Source organism: Trifolium pratense, linkage group LG2 (genome assembly GCF_020283565.1).
Source record: "Trifolium pratense cultivar HEN17-A07 linkage group LG2, ARS_RC_1.1, whole genome shotgun sequence".
Classification (NCBI taxonomy): Eukaryota; Viridiplantae; Streptophyta; class Magnoliopsida; order Fabales; family Fabaceae; genus Trifolium; species Trifolium pratense.
The window spans coordinates 11,866,763-11,891,420 of record NC_060060.1 but is presented as its reverse complement, the minus strand read 5'-3'; the positions used below and the strand labels follow the sequence as shown (position 1 = coordinate 11,891,420).

The window sequence follows — 24,658 nt, the reverse complement described above, 5'->3', positions numbered from 1 at the left end:
TTTCAAATTATCTTTTCCACAACTAATTTTGTGGCTTATTTTTTATGATGTGACATATATATTTAATAATCATCTAAAATTACATTTGATGATATGATATTGCTGATTTGAACTAGAAAAAATAAATCTCAAACTTGGTTGTGTGAAAAAATCTAAAAACTTATTAATTGGTTATTTTACTAAAATCTCCTTTTGGGGAGAAAGGTGGAATGTTATAGCACTATGGACAATTTGGAAGACATAATTGTTGATAACTTGCATTTGAAGTTAATCAATGCTATTGAGATTGTAATCAAATATGTTATGCAATGCAATACCCCCTAAATTAATGTGCTACATTGAGTCTGAGTTTGCACTTTGTAGTAACACTAACATTAGAATCTTTAATATGGATTCGTTTCAATCTTTCCTTGATGCTATTCATAGCTAGCATTTTAACACAAAGAAAAGATCCTGGAAATTAATGGAAATTAATTCCAAGTTGCAATGACACAATGAAAACATAATGAAGTATCTTTCCTTAATTAAAACAAAAGTGTGTCCTTTGATCTTGATTCTCTTTTTCCACTTGCTGTTTATGTCCTAATTTATCTTTTACTCCAAAATATCATCATGTCACAATATCTTTGTCATTTATGGGAAGATATATTCGGTCATGCCACTAATTAACACTATATACCTTTCCTTCTATATATTCATCTCTTTGCCATACAATCCAAATATAGAGATAGAGTACTATAATTTGTTCTCTAAAGCAAACCATCATTTCATTTCATTTCATTTTGTGTTCTTGTTGAAATGGCATCTTGGACAGCAAGGCAAAACAAACTATTTGAAGAAGCTCTTGCTATATATGATAGGGAAACACCTGACAGGTGGCACAATGTTGCTAAAGTGGTTGGAAAATCTGTTGAGGATGTTAAAAGACATTATGAGGTACTCATAGAAGATATCAAGCGCATTGAGCGTGGTGAGGTTCCTTTTCCATATAAAAAAGGTATGACATTGCTAAATTTGACTCTTTTTATTTGTTTATAACTTTATATTACTCTCTCGAATCCATATTATAAAGAGTTTGTTTTTTTAAATTCGTTGAATGATTAATGTATATGATATATGTCATATATATATTATCTATATATTAGTTATTCAATGATTCTAAAAAATGATTTTTTTTTTTTAATTATAGTAATCAAGACTACATCAAGCATATAACCCTTTTAATTTTGTCAAAACCCCTAAAAATAAATAACCCTTCTAATTAATAAGTCAATAAGAAAAAATGCTAACAAGTATCTGTAGGGTACTTTTTAAAAAACTTAAATAGTAAGTTTTTATAAAACCATGTGAATTCACTGTATTAAAAACTATAATGTTTGTCTTTTTGAATATGTAACCTTTTTTATCTAGAATTGTCAAAGAGCTGAGTGTCTTAAGGGCACACGTAAGTAAGACGAATACAAAAATAACTCTAATTAAGTAATGTGTCTTGTTTATTTTTGTTATTTATATGTAATGAAGCCGACGATCGAATTCAGGACCTCAAACAAACTATCAAAATCTCTCACCATTAGACCAAAACATAATGGCTTAATAATGTGTCTCGCTAACAAGTGCTCTAAGAGAACTAATTAAAATAACAAAAAATAAACCCACTTGAGTTGGTGCATTGGTATTGGCTTGGGACCTGGGAGTGTGCTCCTCTTGAGGTCTGAGGTTAGATTCTCTCTGGCGCCAATTTGAGTGGGCTAATTTAGCTTCTTCAAAAAAAAAATAACAAAAAAAAAAGTTTATGTTAAAAATGATAATTTTTTACAAAAAGTTTTTCCCTAACATGTTATTTATTTTTTGATAAATTCCCTAACATGTTATTTTAATGCTTGCAGGTTAATCATTATTTAAAATCCAAGATTTGCAGTCGACATCTTCCGTGTGCCTTAGCAAAAAAAATGCATCTCCAAAAGTGATTTGTAAAGGAATTTGCTTTCCATGTAAACTGTGTTATTTATAGGTTGTGTTTGTTGTCCCATGTATATATCACTCGAGTGAAATAAAATTGTTTGTCAAGTTATTTCCAAGGTTTTATAGGATTATTTTAGGCCAAATACACGGTCATTTAAATTAGATTTTTTTTTTTACCTAAAAACAAAAGATTTTTTAGAAAAGTAATCATATAATGTTTTTAGTAAAATTTGGTTTAAAATTATTTTTAAAAGAGTTTATTAATCATTCAAACAAAATTTCTTGATTTAAGACCTCAAACACATATTTTTCTTCCTGGATAGGCCAAATAAATTGTTCTAACCACACTATGTAAATAACGCAAATATTTTTTAAAGTTAAATTTGTTGTACACTTTAACAGACTAAAAATAATTTAACTTGTTACAATTTTTTTCGAAGGACCGAAATGTTACAAATATTTAGTTTAAATGATCAAATATGTTAAACCAGGGCCGGTTTTGACATTTTGGAGGTCCACGACAAATAATTAAAAGGACCCCTAATAAGTTTTTTTCCATTTTTTTTAAAACAACATTATCTATTTAAATTGAAAATAGCATATGGCCGTCCCAATACATTTGGAGCTCCCAGATAAACTGGATAAAAAAACCCTATAAAGATAACATAAATTTAGTAAAGTTAATGTTTTTTATTTAAAAAAAATGCAATTTTTAAAAGAGAGTAACTTTTTTTTAAAGAAAATGAAAATATCAATAATATAAAAACTGTCATATTCTAACCAATAACAACAAAATACACCTTAAAAAAATAATAGTGTTTTTAATCTTGTAAAAAAAAAACTTACGTTTTAATAAAAATTGCAACTTAATTTTAAAAATGAATTATTTATTTTCAAAGAAATAACAAAATATAGTTTTTTTTTAAAAAAAGAAAAAAATTAAAACTATTTGTAAGCTATAGAGTAATTCTGTTTATAAGAAACTCATTATTTTATAAAAGGAAACAATTTTTGTCATATTCAATATGAAATATAAATAATATTAAATTAAAATTAACTGTATTTATTATGCATTGATCACTTAAAATAAAATCAAAAAACTATTATAAGTGGGATTCAAACACACCACCCTCAACACCGGCACTAAGGACTCTTGCGCGCACCACTAGACCAGGCAACGCTTCATGAAAATGTTTTTCCAAAACATATACATAACCCATATTTACATGATGGACTTGAAAAAAAAATTTGAGGCACCAATATTTTGGAGGCTCTGAACTGGGGGCCTGGTTGCCCCGGCCCAAAACCAGGCCTGTGTTAAACACATTTTCCATCAAGGCCACATTATGCTAGACTAGACTTTGTAACTTTATATTTGTTCGGATTTTAGAATTCAAACAAATAAAAACTGTGAAAATAGTTTGCAAGTCCCATAAATATAAATGAATATAAATTATTTTTTACCAAAAAAAAATCTTAAAACAATAATATGAAAGCAAAAATATATTAACCACTAAGATGATATGTTCAAAGTATATTACAAAATATTCTCATAACTTATAGACTAAACGTGACAAAGTATTAAAATCATCATGCAAAAAAATGTGTTTGTTGTGGAGCCCCCTTACTCTTCCTCGGTATCCGGTCTGATTAGGGATGACAATGAGTGGTACGAGGTAGAGTATTATAGTATTTATCTTCGTACATGTAGTTTGAACAATACTCGTATCAGAATCTATATCCACTAAGAATAAATCAATCAATTAGAATATATCATATAATTATAATAGATTTTTTTTAAAAAAAAAAAAATCAAAGATTTTAATGTTGATTTGTGAAAATTGTAAAAAAAAATCATTAATCAGGTTAAAGTTCATATTTTTGTTAACATATTCACATTGTATTTGCATTATGATATAAATAAACATTGGGTGTTGTTAACATGTGCATATAAGGCACATGTTAAGTGTAACAGCCCGGGCCCCTTTTCTACGTATTTAGTAGGCAATTCCGGCTGTCACCTATTAAGTTTACTCACTTATTCTCAATTTATTCAATTTGGAATTATTAAGTTTACTCACTTATTCTCAATTTACTTCATAACATATCCATTCTTTGAATGACTAACATATGAAAATTTTAACAGAGTCAAAGACCCTTTTTGAAATATTCATGAACTCAGAGACCTATTTGAGATGTGATAACAAAAATGTTATACAAACACAATAATTTGACAAATATACAACACATATTCACTTTTTCTAAAGAAAAATCATGGGACCACACATAACAAAACACACATTTCCACATGTGTTGTATATTTGTCAATTTATTGTGTTTGTATAACACTTCTTTGTTTATGCCTGAATCATCATTAGTTGAAACTGATCGATCTACGACGCACCAAGACAGGAAAATCAATCTATGCTGCACACTCAAAAAACAAACTATGCTGCACTTTGGCGACAAAAATATATAATAAAAAAGAAAATTTATTTTGCCACCATATCAATTTTCTCGCGCGCCCTACGAATTTACCAAAATATAATTGTCCGCTATTTAGGTAGCTGATACCCCAAATACACCCTACCAATTTTTTTTATAACGTGTGCAACTTAAACAGCGGACGATATTTACAAAATTTCTCATTTTTATAACACCCGTTACTTAAGTAACGGAAGGATAAAAATAGAAGCTCGTAAGGCGCGCGAAGTAGGTAGGTGACAAGAGAAAATCTCAATAAAAAATCCATGTGAATACTGAAATACAACAATGAAAAATGGCCCATGGGCTAAGAGCCCACTACGGTTGTAAACTGGTCCAAGTGAATTGCTCTTCACGCAACGACAATACCTTCTTCTTTCTCTTCCAATTCCGCTTAAACCCTAACAAAGGGTTTAACCTCGCGCCATGAACCACCGAACTTCTTCATAATAATCAAAATCCAAACCGCATTCTAATTCCATAACAATGTCCACCGCTAAATTAACCTCATGCGCCGCCATAGCAGCCGCCGCAGCGGCTTCAATGTCCACTCGCTCCGATCGTGCTTATTCCGAATCTTACTTTCGTTTCCCTTTTTTCTCTTCTTCACCTTCCAATTCATCTTCTCCGACGGACCAATCATCTGACAACAAGTCGGAGTCTCCACCTTCTGAAGAATCTAACAACTCCGGTTTTGATCCTCAATCGTTTGAAAGAGCTGCTAATGCTTCCCGTGAAATCAAAAATTCTCCTCATTTCAAAAAGGTTTTTTGATTTTCTAGAGTTTAATCTGCATATTTTTGTTATAATCTAAACAAGTATTAATTCGAGTTTATTGAATTGGTAAGGGTTATTAATTATTATTATAGTTTCGTGATGTATTTTGGTTTTGCTCTTCAGGTGAAGGAATTACTGTATAAACAGGAACAAACTCGGCTTGCCGAGATAGATGCTGAAAAAATTCATTATGAACTTATTCAGATTCAAGGAGATATTGTAAGTAATCACTTTATAAAAGATTGTTTTCTAAGCTTTTATGTTGAGTAGTTTTTAAGTTGGTTTGATTGGTGGTTCAGACTCGTTATATATATTCTTATATAGTTAGTTCTGTTTTGCTTAAGACATATGCTTTATGTTGTTAGAAGTTTGTACAAAAAATTGTGTATTTATTTAGTATTCAAATGCTACTAAAATTTTCAGTGAAGTGGGAAACTAAGCTCAAATTAGAATTAAAGAACTAGTATATTCATGTTTAAAGTTTGTTTTGAATTCAACAACCAACTAGAAACGGGGAGAATTAGAATTATTACCTTTACGATTTTCCTGTTTTGAACCAAGCTATCCCTATATTTTAAACTCGTTATCTTTATCATCATGATCCTCCCGCTAGGCCATAAGTGCAATGACAAATTGACAATGATTAGATGGTATTGGAAGTTTATAAAGAATATAATTTTGGTTAGCTCTTAAAGTTTTTTAGGTCTCTTTTAAAATCAAACAATTCCAACGAATTGAGTATGATTACATGTGTGATAGCACCTACTACACCAGGAATATCAATCTATAATCTGTGCCAAATATTTTGATTGCAGGACAGGGTGCGTAACATGTACGAAGAACAACGGAATCTAATACAAGAGCAGAACCAGAGGCAGGCTCAGGTGTTACGATTGGAAGATGAACATGCAAGGAAAAGATTGCAGGTGCAGGCTGAACGAACAGCAATATACTCTTTTCATTGAATATGTGAATTTTTAAAGTTCTGACATTTAATTAATGTTAGAATTTAGAAACATTGTTTTTCCATGGTTAAAGGTCGTAATATATGAAAATCATGCGGAGCTTGATCTTATCATATGGTTTCTAAATTCTTTTTTGCTCTTTTAGTCTAGGCACTTGGTGTTTTTTTATTTATAGAAATAGAAACATCAACCTTAAATTTTGTTTTAGAAATATGACCTTTGCTAATGATTGCCTTGACGATTCCTGATATTTATCCCCTTTCTTGGTGTTCAAAACACTAGTAGTAGGTGTGTCAAAAAAAAAAACACTAGTAGTAGGATTTATGATGAAATTTCCTTGAGTAGCCTAACTGTGGGTAAATCTTTGCCTTGACGAATCCTGAAATTTATCCCCTTTATTTTTTGGGTGTTCAAAACACTGGTAATAGGATTTATGGTGATAAATTCATAAAGTAATCTAACTGTGGGTAAATCTTTGAATGTTCAGAATTAAGCTTCTACATCTTTGAAATTTTTAAGACAAATCTTGAGCAAAAAATAATTACCCTTATCCATAATTTTCCATTCGCAGACAGATCACGAAAACCAAAGGCGACATAATGCTGAGTTGGTCCAGATGCAAGAGAAATCTTCTGAAAGAAAGGAGCAGGCAAGACAGGCTACTGAAGAACAGATTCAATCTCAGAAGCGTCAGACTGAAAGAGAGAGAGCTGAAATAGAAAGAGAAACCATTAGAGTTAAGAAAATGGCAGAGGCTGAAGCCAATGTCCTTGAGGCAAAATTGACTGCGGATCATAACAGCAGAATGCTTATAGATCGGATGCATGGGGAAAGGGATAAATGGCTTGCTGCAATTGACGCTACTTTTAGTCATATTGAAGGTATGACAACTGATAAGAATTCCTTTGCAGAATATATTTTTGGCTTATTTATGAAGTTCATATTATGTGCATTGACTGGTTTGTCTTTATTAATGTATTAATATTAATATATGCATAGATAAATTTCTATGTAGTTTCCTTGTATAGATATATGTATTCCTATTTGTAACAGTGATTATTGCATGTAAGTGTGAATGCTATTAACTTATTGGCCATTGCTATTGATAAATTTTTCCAAATAATATCCATAATAATACAACAAATTAAATTGTCATGTATGTGTAAAACCAAAACTTATGATACCACTCAAGTCCTTCCATGTTTGTGTGTACATATCTATGGTATTTCTTCTGTAATTTTCCATCGCTGAAAAGTATCAACGCGTATTGTTTCACATCTTCTGTTTGTATAGGAAAAGTCTTGCTGGTAATGTTTATTAAAATAAGATTTAATCAATACAACACGGGTTTATAAGCTTGCTATTGTACAAGCTTATCATTTGATTTGACAAGTTCATAATGTTTGACTCAGCAGCATCCTTGGTTCCATGATATTATAGCTCCCGTGCCACTTACAGACCATATTTGTTATGAGTTTTGGTTTCTTTCATTGCCTAGGCAGTGTTAGTTGTTACATAGTACTTGCAAAGTTAAAATGTTGTTGGCTTTCAATTTTCATCTCAAAGAAACTTTGTGCTTCTCACCTTGTTTTGTATCAACTGTTTTCACTGGGAGTAGATGACGGCTGCATGGCCTATTATTTGGAAATTATGAGATTCAAATTTGTTGGTATAACCGTTGTCTCTCTACTTAATGCAGGTGGTCTAAGGGTCTTATTGACCGATAGGGACAAATTGCTTATGGCTGTTGGAGGAGCTACTGCATTAGCTGCAGGAGTATATACAACAAGGTAGACATATTTTTTTCCTTTCTCGTGGTGCATTTCATTTTGGACTTGGTAACATCATCATTGATTTTGAAAGTTTGTTGGCAGTAAGTTTTGTTTACTTTCTGCCAAACATTACTCTTGTAATGTTAATATATACAATCGTGTCCATGAACCTCTGAAGCATGTGTACTTGTAAAATGGGGAAGTGCCGGTACCTACCCAATACCGGTACACATATGGTACTTGTTGGTACTCTTTTTTTCTCATTATTCTATTTCTAGTGAAATTTGAGGTTTTCTCATATAATAATGTAATACTCCCTCCATACCCCAATATGAGATCCATTTGACCATTTCTCACATATTAAGAAAAGTGTATAAATGGAAGAGAGGGAATATTACTCTTACTAAATAAAGTATTTAAATCAAGTATTGGTGTATTTACCATTACTACAAATGCAAAGTGCAAGATGTTGACTTGGGAGAGGGCACCATTTAATTTTTTATTTTTTTAATATTGTATTGAAATAGTTTTTCAAATAGTTCACTTATCATGGGATGGAGGGAGTATTATTTATGTATTTGAGTTTCTTTGTTGTTGTCACCTAAAACAATTTTTGACTTTTTAAATTTTTATTGTTATGTTTCGCTGTGAATTGAACAATTTAGCTCTCTCTCTCTCTCTCTCTCTCTCATGTTACATTATATATAAAGAAACTCTCATTTTTTATTGATGTACCCATACCTTGATTTATTTATATTTTTTAGAAAATAACTTGTGTACTCATGTAATTTGTACCTATGCATGCTTGCATTTCTTTTGTAGCAGTAGTTGACCTGATTGCAAAATAGTTGTATCCAAAATACGTAACCTAGATGCATAATAGTGTTTATATGGCGCTGTTGAGTACTAGCAAAGGTATTGGGACACAACAGTAATATCCACATTATATATGGCCGCTACAAAAGTACAATTTGAGAATGAAGGAGTTTAAGCTAGGAAAAAAGATTTAGTCAAAAAAAAAAGCTAGGAAAAAAGATAATAATATCTCGTATGCCACAGAAGTGGTTGCCACTACTTAGTCATTCAATTTCCAGGCCTATTATCAATCCTTTCATTTCCAGACCCCATAAAAAAGTTTAAAAAACCAAAGTGCAAATATAATCAAGGTTTTGCATGCTATGATACTATCTCCTCCCTTTTCATTCAATGAACTATAAAACTCATTTATTCTGAAATATTTTTGTCATGATTTGTTCACCAATTGCAAATTCTAAAATCTAATCCTGAAAACAACCCGAGGCAATAAAGTTTTTGTCCTTCTGTTCCTAATAAATAATATCTAAATATTTTTTCTTGCTTTCTATTTCCACAGAGAAGGTGCAAAAGTTTCATGGGGCTATATTAATCGGATTTTGGGGCAGCCATCATTGATCCGGGAATCATCCATGGCAAAGTTTCCAGGATCAAGGTTTCTGTCTCAAGCCAAAAATAAAGTTTTAAATTATAGTACCTTGGCTAAGGCAGAAAAGCCTGTTGGGAGTCAAAATGGACTTGGAAATGTAATCCTGCATCCATCATTGCAGAGAAGAATAGCGCATCTAGCACGGGCAACATCAAATACCAAGGCCCATCAGGCACCATTTCGTAACATGCTTTTTTATGGGCCTCCTGGGACTGGCAAAACCATGGTTGCAAGGGAAATAGCTAGAAAATCGGTATGATAATTAGTTCATCTATGCAAAGTGCTGATTTACATGTTTGACTTGTTAATATTTTTGTATGATCTATTGACCTTGCACTAACAAATTGGCATAATAAATTGCTGGTTGTAAATCCTTTACTGTCAAAAAAAAAAACAGAACAAATGGATTAAACTTAATTACTAAGATGATCAAATTATTTTTTATACAAACACTGCTGCCTACAAATGGATTTGATTTATCTTGCTATCTTATTCTGCTAATAAGTCATGGAATTCTTTAGATTTTATTTTATTACTTGCTACTCTAAAGTGAAGAAGTCACTCCCTTTGGAGGAGAAAACAATAAATTATAGCCGTCGGTAATAAAATTAATGGTCGAGATTGTTAACACATGCATGTAGATAAACTATAAACTATGAAGTTAATTAAATCTTAACCATTTGATTTTCTAATCTATATGACTATAACTACACAATTTTCCCTTTAAAGTGAGGTACAAATGCATTATTTCACAGTTCATTTTCAGTACTTTATTTGCAGAAATTGTGGTAAAACTTGGTCATTAACTATCTTTGACTATTTCAATTTTTCTATGAAGGGTTTGGATTATGCAATGATGACCGGAGGAGATGTTGCGCCTCTGGGCCCACAAGCTGTTACCAAAATTCATGAGATATTCGATTGGGCCAAGAAATCTAAAAGAGGCCTATTGCTTTTTATTGATGAGGCAGATGCTTTCCTTTGCGAGTAAGTTGTGCAGAATTAAAATGCATCGAGTAAGTTGTGCAGAATAAGAGTTTAATTGATATGCACCGACGGTGTAAAATAGTTTTACACGATCGTCCAATAAACAACCACCATTTTGCCATGTCATATCAAGAAAGTGGGGTGATGTGGTGGAAAACATGGTTGGTATTGATTGACGGTGTAAAATTATTTTACACCGTCGGTGTATTTAAATTAAATCCATAAAATAAAACCTTTCTAAATTGCTCCAGTGCAGCAAAGCTTTAAAATTATTTGGTGTATGTAATTTATCTTCTTTGTTTTGGTCAAGTAGCCTAGTGGCTCGAAATTCCATCCTTAAGATGGATAAGTGGAATGACCAGGGTTCGAACCCCGGCCCCCTGCATATATAATGGAATATCCTGCCAACCGAGCTAAACTCACGGGACCGTCTATGTAATTTATCTAAATGAGTGAAATGGAATATAAAATTATAGACGTCTGCATGGAATATCTTAATGTTTTTACATTTTATAATTATTTAGATTGGATTTAAGTTGTATTTATGATAAATTTTGCTATTTAAAAGCCTGAAGTGTTTATGTACCAAAAAAAAGCCTGAAGTATTTCAACTTCACTTATTTGTCATATTAAAATAAAATAAAATGCGAATCACTTGACCAATAAAAAAATGTAAATCAACAACTTTTGTGGATCTTTTCTGTGTGTGTATGTTTTTACAATATTTTATCCTTTACTATAGAAACAAGTGGTATCGTAAGTTGTTTAATAATTATAATATTTTCTTGTAAGATTTAATCATCATTTTAATTCAATGCAGGCGGAACAGCATACACATGAGTGAAGCCCAACGAAGCGCCCTAAATGCACTGCTTTTCAGAACTGGTGATCAGTCTAGAGACATAGTACTTGTGCTTGCCACAAACAGACCAGGAGATCTAGATAGTGCAATTACTGATCGGATTGACGAAGTGATTGAATTCCCAGTCCCAGGAGAGGAGGAACGTCTTAAGTTATTGAACCTCTATTTGAACAAGTATCTACGTGATGAAAGTAATAATTCCAAGGGGGGCTTATTTCTTAAGAAGCAACCCCAGAAGATTACCATAAAAGATATATCCGAAGATGTGCTGAAAGAGGCTGCAAAGAAAACAGAGGGGTTTTCTGGCCGTGAGATAGCCAAACTCATGGCCAGCGTTCAAGCGGCTGTCTATGGGCGCCCTGACTGCTCCTTGGATTCTAAGTTGTTTAAAGAAATTGTAGATTACAAGGTGGTGGAACATCATCAGAGATTAAAACTGGCAGCTGAAGGCGGCCTCCCTGCATGATTGTAACTTCTCTTTCCAGTCTGTTACTATCGGCCCTCGAAGTTTTCTTCTGGATATCATTCTTCATATTGTTACTTGTGCCATTATTTGTGGTCCATGAAGCACATTCTTTATAAAACTTCACCCAGATGCATTGTGTAAGGCAAATTGATAGCAAGTTTTAGCTTTACTAATTACTAGGAGAGGAAGGCTTTAGTTTCATGGAAGTAGCATTCCAGCAGAACCTGTTCTTTTTGTTCTATATATTGAACAAGAAGCCAGGTCTTGAGAGGTAGAGGTCAATTTACCTTGTTTATTAAATTAATTTCATAAAATACGAATGCTCAAAGTTGTAACTTAAATTTGCATCTTGTTTTAAATTTGAGTTTTGTTAAATTCCAATAATAATATGTAGGAATGGATATGTCGAATAACTAGGTTTTTTTTTTTTTTTTGTCTTAAATGAAGTGGTAATCCATTGAATTTATTTTTTTTGACTTTTGATAAGAGTACATCGATGCAATACAAATTCAAAATTGCTAAAAACAAAAAGGATGAATCTACGGATAAACTCACAGTATCCGTGTTAATAGCATAAAACGGCATATTGCATAAGCCTACATATTTGACTATATTTAAGTTTCCGGAATATCAATGTCTCTGGTTAAAGGATTAAGGTTGATTCATGATTTTGGTGCCATCATGCTATATTTAAGTTTCCGGGATATATGTGGAAATCATACTTATTTAATTAAAATAGAAAGAAAATCAATTTGGAGGGTGATTTTAGGCCTAAGTTGACCCTAAATCGCCCCTCTCTAGTAGATCAAGAAGAAGAGAAAAAAGTGGTGACGACTAGGGTTAGAGGAGGAGGAGAAGTAATCCATTGAAATTAAACTCAAATATAATTGTGAGATCCCGTGTTCGAACTCATGTCACGATGTCCGACCTAACAATTTCTGCATTTTTGTCGGTTGAACTAGAACTTATGGGACATGTCGAATAAGTGTTCTATTAAGTTATTAACTCTCATTTTTCCATACATTTTAATAAAGTTCACTTTATTTTTTGTTAAATAATGTTTTTTTTTTCGGTACAATGTTTTTGTTTTATACTATACAATTGATATGATTTAATTTGCATATACTATTGGATGGTATAAAGAAGTCTTATATACATTCAATTACGGCTCTGTTTTGTAAAATTAGGCTATAAGCTAGGTTATAGCTGATAGCGGAAAAGCTAGCTGATTGAAATTAAAATGTTTGGTAAAATTAGCTTTTTAAATGATTGATAAATATAAAAAGACATAAAAGGATATTATATGTAGTTGGTAGTTTTTTTTAGTGGGTAGTTTTTTATTTTATAAAAAATAATAAAATTAAATTAAAGGTTAAAAATGGAAAAAACCGTAAAAAGCTATAAGCTATAAGCTCAAACGCTACTTAAAATAGCATCTCAAAAAAAGCTATAAGCTCGTGAGAAAAGCTTTTTACCAAACACTTCTATTTTTTTCAAACAAGCTTATAAGCTAGTCCAATAAGCTATAAGCTAGCTTATTGGACTTACCAAACACACCCTACATCTCTTCATTATATATACGTGTATACGAAGAAAGTCAACACTCCTATATTCTAAGGAGAAAAAAAATATGTAATAATTTTACAACTAACAATCAATCACAACCATGTTTTCTGTCATGTTATCCACTTAACTTCATTTTCTTAATATAATAAGGAAGGTTGAAGCATTTTTATTAGTTGAGTGTGTAAATATTTTTTTTATGTCCATTAAACACTTTTTTTTTATAGATAAGGTATATCAAGAAAAAATAAAATAAAATAAATTTAATGTTGCCTTTATACAAACTTTTGAATTTAGCATCCAATAACTTAAATTGAAACAAAAGTTTATTTTCTTCTTTTAAACCATTGCCATTTTTTTTATATGCAAATGAATATCTTAATAAGAAAAGTACTTTGGATACTTCAAACATTACAATAGAGAGTTTAGATGCTTCGAAGGCAATCTAAAAGCTTCGAAAGCAATCTAAGGGATTTGTATACCAATTGGTGAACGAATAACATAAATTTCTACCACTCCTGCCAACAAACCAAATCCAGGAGGAGAATTTGATCTTTTGTACTAAATTACAAAGAGAGAATAAAACTCCTTTAAAAATAATATTGTTTCTAAGAGTCCAAATAATTCAAGTAGTAGCACGCTAAATTAAATATCTCACATTCTTATATTTGGTAGATTTAAGAGGTTCCCAAAAGCAAGAAACTACGCGAAACTCCTTTTAAACCATCACCGTTGACGGATTCTAGCATGGGTTACCGCAACATGTCTCTCACTTATGAGAGAGTGGGTTTTAACCGTGTGATATGCTGAAAAACAATTAAACGGCTGTGATGAAGTATGATGAAGTATAAGGAACCTGTTGCTACAGTACAATAGCAGGTTTTTATTATTTAATTTATTATTTTACTTTAATAATTTATTTCACTTAAATATTTTATTTTAATACATGTACCAAAAAAAATCACGGGTAACATGGAAGCACCTCCAGATTTATCTCCCCCACCCCACCTCCAGTCCTATACTAACTATGGAAGAAGATGCAACAAACCCAGAAATTTTTTTATGCTAATTAACAATAACTTGATAACCGAGTTTGACAAACCCAAAATTCTCAAAAGAACTGGAGCAAAAATTTTGCGTCGTCATATACTCTTGTTGTTGTGTTCACTTTCCTTCCCCATGAGCCATCAAACTGTTCATCTTCCCATTTCACAACAAATTGATTATTTCAAACAAATCACTCAAAGAAGATGACTAATTCTTCCCCTCATCAACATAGATCTGATTCATTTTATTTTTATTTCCACGTTTTTAGATTTGTTCTTTGATATGAGTTTGAAGCTATTATTGATTGAAAATACAATTGAAAATCATTGGAAATATATTTTGTATGATTTATAAGATAAACAATTTATAACCAGAATATTTATAAGATAAACAACATAGATCGGATTCCGTAGGAAATTCTGCAGAGAAACTATTATAACCAGAATATTTATAAATAATTTAAAGTATAAATAAATCATGTTTTAAAAAAAAATATAAATAACAGGCTCCACCTGCTATAACAGGTATTTTAGCTCTCCCATGTGTGAGAGATATGTTTCAATGTCCCACGCTAGAATCTGCCTGCTTTTGAACTTTGATGGTAAAAATTTGTAACTATTTTACAATTAAAATCTGTAATATTTTTGCAATCCTGAAATGTAGAGTAGAGCAAAAAAGGCGTTTAAACAATGAAAAGATTGGTCGCGAAGCGGGTCATGCGGGTCCCATCCAACACCCCTGTGTTAACACGTGTCATAAAATTGGAATTAACCTTCTAAATTTCGCCACGTTACTTTCAAAAATTCCACGTGGACATCCTTTCATTCCAACCGCCTCGGATTCTTCATTTTATTATTATAGTTGGTTACTTCAACAAGAAAAGAGAGAGAGAGAAAAACAGAGAAAAGGAAAATGGCGAAAACAAAACTGTTGTTGTTGGTGTTGTTTCTGGCTGTGTGTTTGGGAATGTGCAGATCATGGATTGAAGATGTTGCTGAAGAAGAACAGACCAATTCCGAAGCTGTCCAAAACGCAGATTCTGTGTCTGATTTGGCTCGTCAACAATTCTCCCAGTAACTAATCTTCTCTATCTCTTTTCCTCCATCTAATCTAATTTCATTATATTTCACTTTTATGATTTTTCTTCTATATAATCCCTTAGAATTAAAAATTGTTGATCTCAAACTTAATCCTAATATATACTAGACTATTAATTTGTTTATTTATAATATTTTCATTTTTTCTGGAGCAAAACAAAAATATAAATTAGTTAGGCACACAAAAATAATTACTACTATTGTACATTAAAATAAGAAAGAAAGCAAATTATTTGGATTTGTGATTATAATAATAATAATCATATAAGAATAAGAATTCATAAATAGTCTATCACCAAAAAAAAATAAAGAATTCATAAATAGTCCCACATATGGCCTCAATATGTGTAGGGGTAGTGGTTCCATGCTTTTATAATTCTTTTGGTCCCCATTTAATACTTCATATTGTCTTAATTATAAGACTATATAATATATCATTTATTCAATAAATCTGAAAAGTGAATATTGTCTTAAAATTAAGGCAAGAGAGTATTTTTATTTTTTTTGTGTAAAGTAGTCTAATGGTTAAAAATTCACCACTTGAGATGGATAAGTGAAAGATCCTGAGTTTGAACCATGGCCCTACATATAAAATGCAATATCAGTAAGCTATGCTCATGGGGACGACAAGAGAGTATTTATTTATTTTTTGGTACATCAACGGCAAGAGAGTATTTATTATGGACAATGTTGTCAATTGTAGAAATTAAACGTGTTGCTATTTGACAATATTATGGAGCGTGGTTCCAATTTTGTAATAATAGGTTAATTTTTTTTGAAGAGGAATAATAGGTTAATTAACTGCGATAAATTCAAGTCCATATGAATGGAGAGATATCAAGAGTATCACTTTGGTTGCAATAAAGTTAACATTGAGTTACCGATTGGTTCAATGGTGATTGACACTGAACTTGGTAGGTAGGATCACGGTTCGATCCCCTGCAACTGCGATCGGGGTTAGAACCATTTGATGCCATAACCGATGCCCGAACCAGATTAAACTGGTGGTGAAAGCCAAAAAAAAAAAGTTAACAATAAGTTTATAAGAAGAGTAAGCCATCCTCACGCTACAACTGCAAGTCGATTTTGGAGAAGTTAACTTAGGTCAAACCCAAATTCTGATAGATGATTCATAATGCTTAATTTTCCTATTTGAAGATATTATTAGTCTTTGTAAGTAAATCAATTGGGAAATCCAAATAAACAACTTGGAATAGCATAAAATAAGAAAAGTAGAAAACATATCAAGTGGGGGAGCAAGCATGCTAGCTATTATGCTTAGGATTTGAGAAATTAAGAATCATGCATCTGTACATGGATATGCCCAATTACTAAAATTCTTTATTTGGCAAGCTATTTTCTAAGCAAGTTGTTAAACTAGTCTCTAAATCAAATTAAATCCTGTGCTATGCCCCTATGAATTAGGGTATTGATGAAAGATCAGTTTTTTTTTCTCGCATATATATTCGGCCAAACCTTAAATGTATGTTTATCATTGTTGCAGAAGTTTGGGGTTGGGAAATGATGATGCTTCTCAAAACATAAATTATAAAGCTCAAGATGCTGCTTCAAGGGTCGCAGACACAATCAAATCTGCAGCATCGGGTACTTGTTCATTCTTTGCCACTATTGATCTTATATATTCATTCATGCACTGCTCAATTTTGTGAGAGAATTTCCAATATGTGTTTTCAAAAGATGTGACTTTTACATAATTATTTTGATAAAAATATGTTGTTTGGTTTCGTGGCTGTGGCATATGCGGACGCAGGTTTGAATCCAAGGTTTAATGTGTCGAACGTTTTTGTTATAATAACAAACAGAAAATTTTAATTATGAATGAATGCAAAAATTACCACCAGACCAAAAGGTCATTGGTATTATGCTAGGTTAAGTGTATATACTATTTCAGATTAATCGATGTTACCAAATCAAAGAGTTGTTTCTTCATTAAGTGACTTAAATTTCTCTATAATTTGAGGCATTTTGGATGCAGAAAAAGAATGTGAGTTTCATACTTTTATGTGTCAATTATTTCAAAATCATTTATTCTTTTCTCTATTGTATGAGATAATTGAAAGAATTTTATTTGGTAAAATATCAATGATTTATACGTTTGAAGTTAATGTACAATTCACTTCAAGGATTTTAAAGTATTTTGAAGGACTCTGGTTGCATTCATTTTGCATAAATTGGTAGGGACGAATCTAACTTAAAGCTTAACGTGTCGACACACGTATTGAAATTATTTGTGCACCATCATCATTATCTTCTTTTTGTTCAAGTAATTGCAGTATTCTTCAACACAAGATCTCACAATCTTTATTGTTAGAAAATTGTTGGTGAAGATGTTGCAACACTTAAACAAAGAAGTTGATAATGAAGATGACACCAATAAATTCCATGACGTGTGTGTCACACTAAGTTTTAGGTTCGATTCGCCCTCCCAATCTATATGAATATTGGATGCAAGTGCGAAGGACAAATTTTCCCTTTAGATACTTTGGAAAACCTTGAAGTGAATTGAGCACTTACTTGAAGCCTATTTTTTGAGTATTTTACAGAAAAAAGTTTCTTTCACTTGCTCTCACGCATAAGAGAAGCGAAAAATGATTCAGGGAATGAAAATGAAAACAAAATGCTTGAGAACAATGCTCAAAATTGTCGGTTTTTCTTGTGTGTTTGTTGCAGTTTTTTTACAGCACAAGAAACAACTTCACTTCAAGAGTCACATTTATACATGATCAGATTTCTAATTCGAATGAAATATGTTTTTATTCAATGACTATTATATCTTAAACATGTAACAAATCATCATTATCAAACATGCAATACATTGGAACCGAAAACAATGAGAAAATTGTTTATGAATAAGAAAACAGCCGCCACGAGGGCGCTCGGCATTGAAAATCACTCACAAGTTTTACATTGTTGAATCCATTTCAAGTAATGCAATTGCTTTAATTTGTTTGTCTACACAGAAGCTTCTGATTATGCTTCCCAAAAAGCCGCATATGCTTCCCAAACGGCTGCAGATACTAAGGAAGCAATTTCAGGAGCCATGACATATGGAAAGGAAAAAACATCAGAGGCTTATAATGGAATTGGACGTGACGAAATCATCAGAATGCCAACAGATAAAGTACACGATACCTATGAAGATGCTAAACAAAAACTAAGTACTGCTTCAGATAAGGCTTCAAATATTGCTCAAAATGCCAAAGATAACATTGGTGATGCCGTGGAATATGCAAGGGAAGGAGCAGCCAATGTTTATGACCAAGGGAAGCAGAAATTAAGCACGGCTTCAGACGTGGCATCAGAAAAATTCTACGATGCTAAGGACACAATGGAAAATGAAAAGGACAAAGCGAGGAATGCTTATGCTGAATTTGTGCAGAAAATAAGTGATTTAGCTTCAAGTAATGATAATGGTTATGATGAAGCAAAGGAGAAGATCAAGATAGATTCACGAAAAATGTATAATGAAGCAAAGGAGGGAATGAATGATATGGTTGGAAGTAAGGGCAATGATGCGAAAAGTAAGATAGGATGTGGAGGACACAAATCGGACGAAACTTTTGAACGGCTCAAACGTGAGGTGCATGAAGCTTATATGACAGCAAGGAAGTCCATGGATGAAGAGGCTAAGGCTAATTATGAGGCTACTAAGGAGAAGGCTTCAGAAGCTACAGGGAATCTTGGAGCTAAGATGAGGAATACCCCATAACTGTAAGAAGTAAGAACCTCACTAGTCTACTTTAGCTCTAGTTTTTAGTTCTTCATGTTACTTGTATACTAAGTTTTCTTGTGGTACCTGTATATGATTTTATGAGTGAAAAAGTTTAGGAATTAGTTGTTAGTAATGTTATAGTGAGGGAATCGAGTTATGCATGTTTGGATTGGCGGTGTATTTGGCAAAATTAAAAATCGCAATGACGCACTGCGATTCTGCCAAATTCAGTGTCAACCTAAACATTAGTAACTTCTATTCCTCCCCCAATCAACCTACTTTAAATAGATATATAATAACACTGTCCCATGTAATATGCTATGGGGATTTTTCATTATCATAAACCTATGTATCTATAACATTTTGTAGTTATATAGTGTATACTATACTCTAATATATTGTCATAATAAATAGATAAATTGTTGGGGCCTTTTTGATAAGAAAATGCATGAATCATCTAGAAGGTGCATGGTTAGTTATATAAAGGTAACCCCCCACCACCACTTTTAATATCTCTTATGCATTTTGTTAGTGGTCCACACTCTATAAAATCTGAATTTTTAAGTCCATGATTACTTGCTATTTAAAATAAACATCATTTATGCTGTACTTTGGCTTTTTCTTTTTTTGGACAAAAGATGGCAACTTTTGCTTAACTTCACTGTACTAGTATAATATAATGGTACATTATTACTCAGATAGGAAAGAAATTACATTTGTTAAATCTTTGTCCCATAAAGTGGGAGAACTTAATTATAAGTGTATATATCCAGACTGGTACTTGCACGTAGAATGGTCAGGTAGCCAAGCATATTATTTTTTTGTTAGAAATTCTTGTAGTACTTCATCTTACAGGAAGAGCTAAATTGTCTTGTTGCAAATTAAATTTAGTCAATGCTAGATTAAATTGTAGTATTAATACAGCTTGTAGTATTGATATAGCTTGATTAATTTGTGGTGATGTGTGGGACTGTCATCGATAACTTGAACAATGAAGATGTCAAAGCATGTTGTTTTCCTACTATTTTCTTTTCTTTTTTTGTTACAGTTTTCCTACTATTTTCTATCTCTAAATCATCTTTCTCTTCTCTAATGCATAAGGACAAGAGTAAGAAACTTTTTCTTTGAACTATTTTTGAAAAATAGGCTTAGTGTTTGGTGCAAAATGTTTTCAAAGAGAATTCGCCATTCATCTCATTTGTATCAAATATACAGAGCTTTAGTAGGGTTGAATCGAACCAAAAGATTAGTCTAAAAACACACACTTTGTTCTCTAAGTTTATTCTCCATCTTCTACTTCATTGTTCAGGTTATCTAGCAGCAACCCGACATTACAAGCCGACATTACAAGTTATAACACTATGACTCTGTTTCTTAAAATTAAGTTTTAAGCTAGCTGATAGCTGATAAAAACTAGTAGAATGAAATTGAAATAGAATGAAATTAAAGTGTTTAGTAAATTTAGCTTTGTAGTCATAAAATGACATAAAATACATGGTTATTTTATGCGAGTGAGTAGTTATTTTTGTGAGTAGGTAGTTTTTTTATTAAAAAAATAAAAAAATTAAAATAATAAGCTATAAGTTCAAATGCTACTTGAAATAACATCTGAAAAAAAAACTATAAGCTAGTAAAAAAAAAGTTTGTTACCAAACACCTTTAATTTTATGAAACAAGCTTATAAGTTACTATAATAAGCTAGCTTATTTGTGTTGCGAAACACACTCTATATTTATAACAGTGTATTCTACACACTGCTTGTATTTGTGGTTCAACACATTTGATTTTTATGCCATGTATGTGAGTTTGGAGGAAGGGGGAGGAAATAGATAGAAAAATTGAGAGATCTTTATCACATTTTTTGAAAGCATTCAATAAATATTTATGATAAATATATTTTTAATTTTATTAAGAGTATTATAACAACTTAGATTAGGTGTGAAAATTTTATATAAACTCTGTAAGCTAGATCGTCTTCCAATTTAATTTTTGAGTCCTCTCATTTTGAAGGAATTTTGTATTTGAGTTGGGGGACGATCATTCTTTCCCTTTCCTCCTTCCTTTTACCCAAATCTCTTTCCTCTTCTCTTTAATGTTGAAGCACTTTTTAGAATAAGGAGAAACATGATTTGCTTATATTGAGTGAACTTCGTGGGACTTCCACCATGTCATGTCATGTGAGACACATTTTGAAAGCGTGGAATTCACATTAATTTCATCTAATAATGTCTCGTGCATGATAAATATTAAAGTTAAAGAAGTGAGTGTTGAAAAAAGAGCGTTCCAAATCAAATCATACTTCACAAAAACTACTTAGTTTTGCTTTTGCTTATTGGTTAGGAAATTAGGATCATGGTTTATAAATTTTGGTTGCAGCCTTGAATCTTCTTGATATTGCACTAAAATGCCGACTTCTAAAAAACATTGTACTACACTCTCAATTGCAATGCAGACAGCAATTTAGATCAATGTAGAGATTTTCTTATTTATGTTCAACTGATTAGGCAGGCCACAATTTTGTGTGACCTAAGAACCTTGACAATGTGACTCTAACCTTAATACCTACTTATGTCGAATTCTAACATTTCGTCATAAATCCGGCTTATAAAATGAAGACATTTAAACACATGTACAGGTACAACACGACCTAGAAATAAATCCTCATAATGTAAGACTACAACATAACTTCAATACCACTATACTTAATAACATTCATAATAATAGATTTCAATGGTTCATTCGATTTAGAAACTGATTGAGCTTATTACTTTCTGGCTATCATGATGATGACCACTCTCATCAGATCTCATAAATTTCTCACACAAAACAAAATGACAAAAAATAATTTACTTTCACCATCTGCAAGATGTACAATGGACAAATAAATATGATGAGTCCCCTCCACCATTTTTCATCCTTGTTCATTTGTAATCATTTTAGTTATTTCTTCATCTTACTCATATAGAGACAATATATAAACTTTAATCAAATTCGAGAAAAGAACAGATGTTGTCTCCTAAAATCATGTTTCGGTGTTGTCCTATATGAAGTACAAAATTGTGGTGGGATCCAATTTTCTTCAACATTGATTACCATAGAAACCCAATAGGTTCAAGAACCAAGGCCCCCATTATATTAAAAAATATAGTTCTCAAACATTACGCATCAAATCAAATATTGTTACAACCTACAAATAGTACCCTAATCCTTAGTTAGTTATAACAAACAACATAATAAAGCGTTATAATAAATTTGTCCTCATCCCTCTTATTTTTCTTCTTTCTCTCAAATGTCTACTCTAAGAACAAAATGGCTAGTCACTGAAAAGGAATAAAGGGGTGAGAAACTAAGAATCAATGCATATTTTCATATTAATATAACTAAAAATCCGGATTGGTTTGGTGGCTGAAGTGGAAGAGTTAAAGAGTGAAACGATGAGAGTGGTCTCAGATTCAATTCTCACCTCCAACAAAAATTAACAAATTAACGCACTAACATATGTCGTTTTTTTTTTTAAAAAAAAAAACAAATAAAATATAATAAATGTGTTTGGTTAAAAATTTGGACTAGACCACACATTGTAATTGAATATACCAATCATAGGTGGATGAACGATGAGTTCGACGAAATTAGAGTAAATATATCACTTAGTTGAATTTCGAAAATGTAGTTTTTGTAAAACTTGCATTAATTCAGTGTGATTCTGATAATTTCATTGCAAATTCAAACATATTAGATTCTACTACTACTACTATTGTCTTAAAATATATGAACATCTAATCTAATTTTTATTCATTTAATATGCTATTCTTATTCCTTTTCCTTCTATTATTTTTGAAACAACATGAACAAAAAATGAAATGAGTTAATTAACCTTACATTTGTTGTTGTTGTTGTTGTTGTTTCTTCATAGCTTGTTTGTTATTATGCATCCAAACTTTAAAAACTTGTCTCTTAATACCAACTTGTGAACAAAACTGTTGAACTTCATGTTCATCATGTTTCTGAATCTTCCATCCAATTTTTTCACCAAACTCCATCATCTTATCCTTTTGTTCCTGCGAGAATTTCGTCCTTATCCGCTTCTTCAACGCCGGTTTCTTCTGCTGATTCTGAATTGAAAATTCTCCACCTGAGATATTTAGATCTTCACTTGATGATTCTGCTGCTCCTGATCCAAAATTCATCATCAAAGGTGGAACAATAATTGCTTGTTGTGAATTAGCATGTGAAAATCTTTGTGATGATGATGAAGGTGTATGAAAATTATGAACATTATGAACATTTTCAACATTTTGAACATTTTGTGTTTGTTGTTGATGTTGTTGATGAAGTTGTTGAAAATGTTTTCGATGGAAATTCCGGTGACAGTTACAAGCGGCGCATACGAAGGATTGTGGTGAACCTTCTTCACCACTTGGCATGAATTCTCCACATCCATCTACCACGTGGCTTCCCATGCTTGCAGCATGGTTTCTCAGACATTCACGGTAACATGTTTTTGTTTGTTCCTGCTGTTGTTGTTGTGGTGGTTCTGGTGGTGGTGGTGGTGGTGGTGGTATTGTTGTTGTAACGGTTAGATCTGGATCTGTGATTGTTGGATGAAGATTATTATGTGAAATTTGAGTTTGATTATTGAAGATTAATGTGTGAACTTGTTGAGGTGGTGAAGAAGAAGAAGAATTTTTATTGTAACCTAAAGTTGTTGTTGACATGTTTGTTTCCATTAGGTGTGTGTGTGTTTGAGATCTAAATTAGAATTAATAATCACACTTAGATTATAATCAGTGGTTTTTGTGGATGTTAAACCCTAAATAATCCCATCTAATAGGAGAATAAGCTATAGAAATAAAGAAAGATATATATGATTAGTCGTAGTAGTAGTAAAGTGTTACTGTTATTGTTTGATTTTTGTGGTTATTCTGATACTCCCACCAACCCAAATTTCACTAATTAGTCCTATTCTTACAAATCTAAGGAAGTGTGCTTTAACTGTTTATATAGGACCACTAATTGGAATTGGAATTGGAATATTGGTTTATTTTGTTTTTTTGGGGAAAAATGAATTTCGGAAAAAGGGGGGAAATTAAATAGAGAATATATAGGATAAATATTTTTGGTGGATATCTATCTATGTAATCTAATCTAATCTAATCTAAGTAAAAAGAAATATCACTCACCTCCGTAGGTAAGATTGGACTAAAGGGAATGGTGGGGGTGTAAAGTTGAAAAAAACAAGAAAAGGTGACTTCTTCTTCTTTTTTTTTAACATTAGATATCCGGTTTAAGAATCGACTATTATGAAGGAAATCAATTATTTAATTGAATTAAAATTAGAGCTTTATTCAATATGCAATGATCCAACACATGAAATAGCGTTAACAGGATTCAATACTTCAAGATCCTAAATTTTTGCCAACAAATCGACCTATGCGGGTTAAAAGGGTAGCTTTGTTAATTTGATTAAGGAAAGACATTTGT

General features: G+C 31.8%; 3 protein-coding genes and 1 long non-coding RNA gene across 4 annotated transcripts; 3 read left to right on the top strand and 1 right to left on the bottom strand.

Moving 5' to 3' along the window:
- The first annotated feature begins 694 nt into the window (after positions 1-694).
- On the top strand, positions 695-2,071 carry LOC123910335. The gene is made up of 2 exons (XR_006810192.1): positions 695-997; positions 1,887-2,071. It is a non-coding gene; the product is annotated as an uncharacterized LOC123910335 (long non-coding RNA).
- A 2,667-nt stretch (positions 2,072-4,738) lies between these two features.
- Positions 4,739-12,150, top strand: LOC123910334 (ATPase family AAA domain-containing protein 3C). The gene is made up of 8 exons (XM_045961430.1): positions 4,739-5,211; positions 5,347-5,442; positions 6,039-6,149; positions 6,760-7,069; positions 7,888-7,978; positions 9,333-9,675; positions 10,261-10,409; positions 11,230-12,150. Exons 1-8 carry the CDS (start codon positions 4,933-4,935, stop codon positions 11,735-11,737), a joined length of 1,887 nt encoding a protein of 628 aa, XP_045817386.1. The 5' UTR covers positions 4,739-4,932; the 3' UTR covers positions 11,738-12,150.
- A 3,048-nt stretch (positions 12,151-15,198) lies between these two features.
- Positions 15,199-19,622, top strand: LOC123910333. The gene is made up of 3 exons (XM_045961429.1): positions 15,199-15,420; positions 16,949-17,049; positions 18,426-19,622. The coding sequence occupies exons 1-3, from the start codon at positions 15,260-15,262 to the stop codon at positions 19,172-19,174; spliced, it is 1,011 nt and encodes a 336-aa protein (XP_045817385.1). The 5' UTR covers positions 15,199-15,259; the 3' UTR covers positions 19,175-19,622.
- A 2,168-nt stretch (positions 19,623-21,790) lies between these two features.
- On the bottom strand, positions 21,791-24,348 carry LOC123910332 (zinc-finger homeodomain protein 6-like). The gene has a single exon (XM_045961428.1). It carries the CDS (start codon positions 23,902-23,904, stop codon positions 23,053-23,055), a length of 852 nt encoding a protein of 283 aa, XP_045817384.1. The 5' UTR covers positions 23,905-24,348; the 3' UTR covers positions 21,791-23,052.
- Between the last annotated feature and the right edge of the window lie 310 nt (positions 24,349-24,658).

Bases quoted from the DNA above. Each gene is read 5' to 3' on its own strand.
- LOC123910334 (XM_045961430.1), top strand. From the start codon at position 4,933: ATGTCCACCGCTAAATTAACCTCATGCGCCGCCATAGCAGCCGCCGCA. The intron at 5,212-5,346 runs GTTTTTTGATTT...TTTGCTCTTCAG, and splicing joins ATTCTCCTCATTTCAAAAAG to GTGAAGGAATTACTGTATAA. The intron at 7,979-9,332 runs GTAGACATATTT...CTATTTCCACAG, and splicing joins GCAGGAGTATATACAACAAG to AGAAGGTGCAAAAGTTTCAT.
- LOC123910333 (XM_045961429.1), top strand. From the start codon at position 15,260: ATGGCGAAAACAAAACTGTTGTTGTTGGTGTTGTTTCTGGCTGTGTGT. The intron at 15,421-16,948 runs GTAACTAATCTT...TCATTGTTGCAG, and splicing joins GCTCGTCAACAATTCTCCCA to AAGTTTGGGGTTGGGAAATG. The intron at 17,050-18,425 runs GTACTTGTTCAT...TTGTCTACACAG, and splicing joins AATCAAATCTGCAGCATCGG to AAGCTTCTGATTATGCTTCC.
- LOC123910332 (XM_045961428.1), bottom strand. From the start codon at position 23,904: ATGGAAACAAACATGTCAACAACAACTTTAGGTTACAATAAAAATTCT.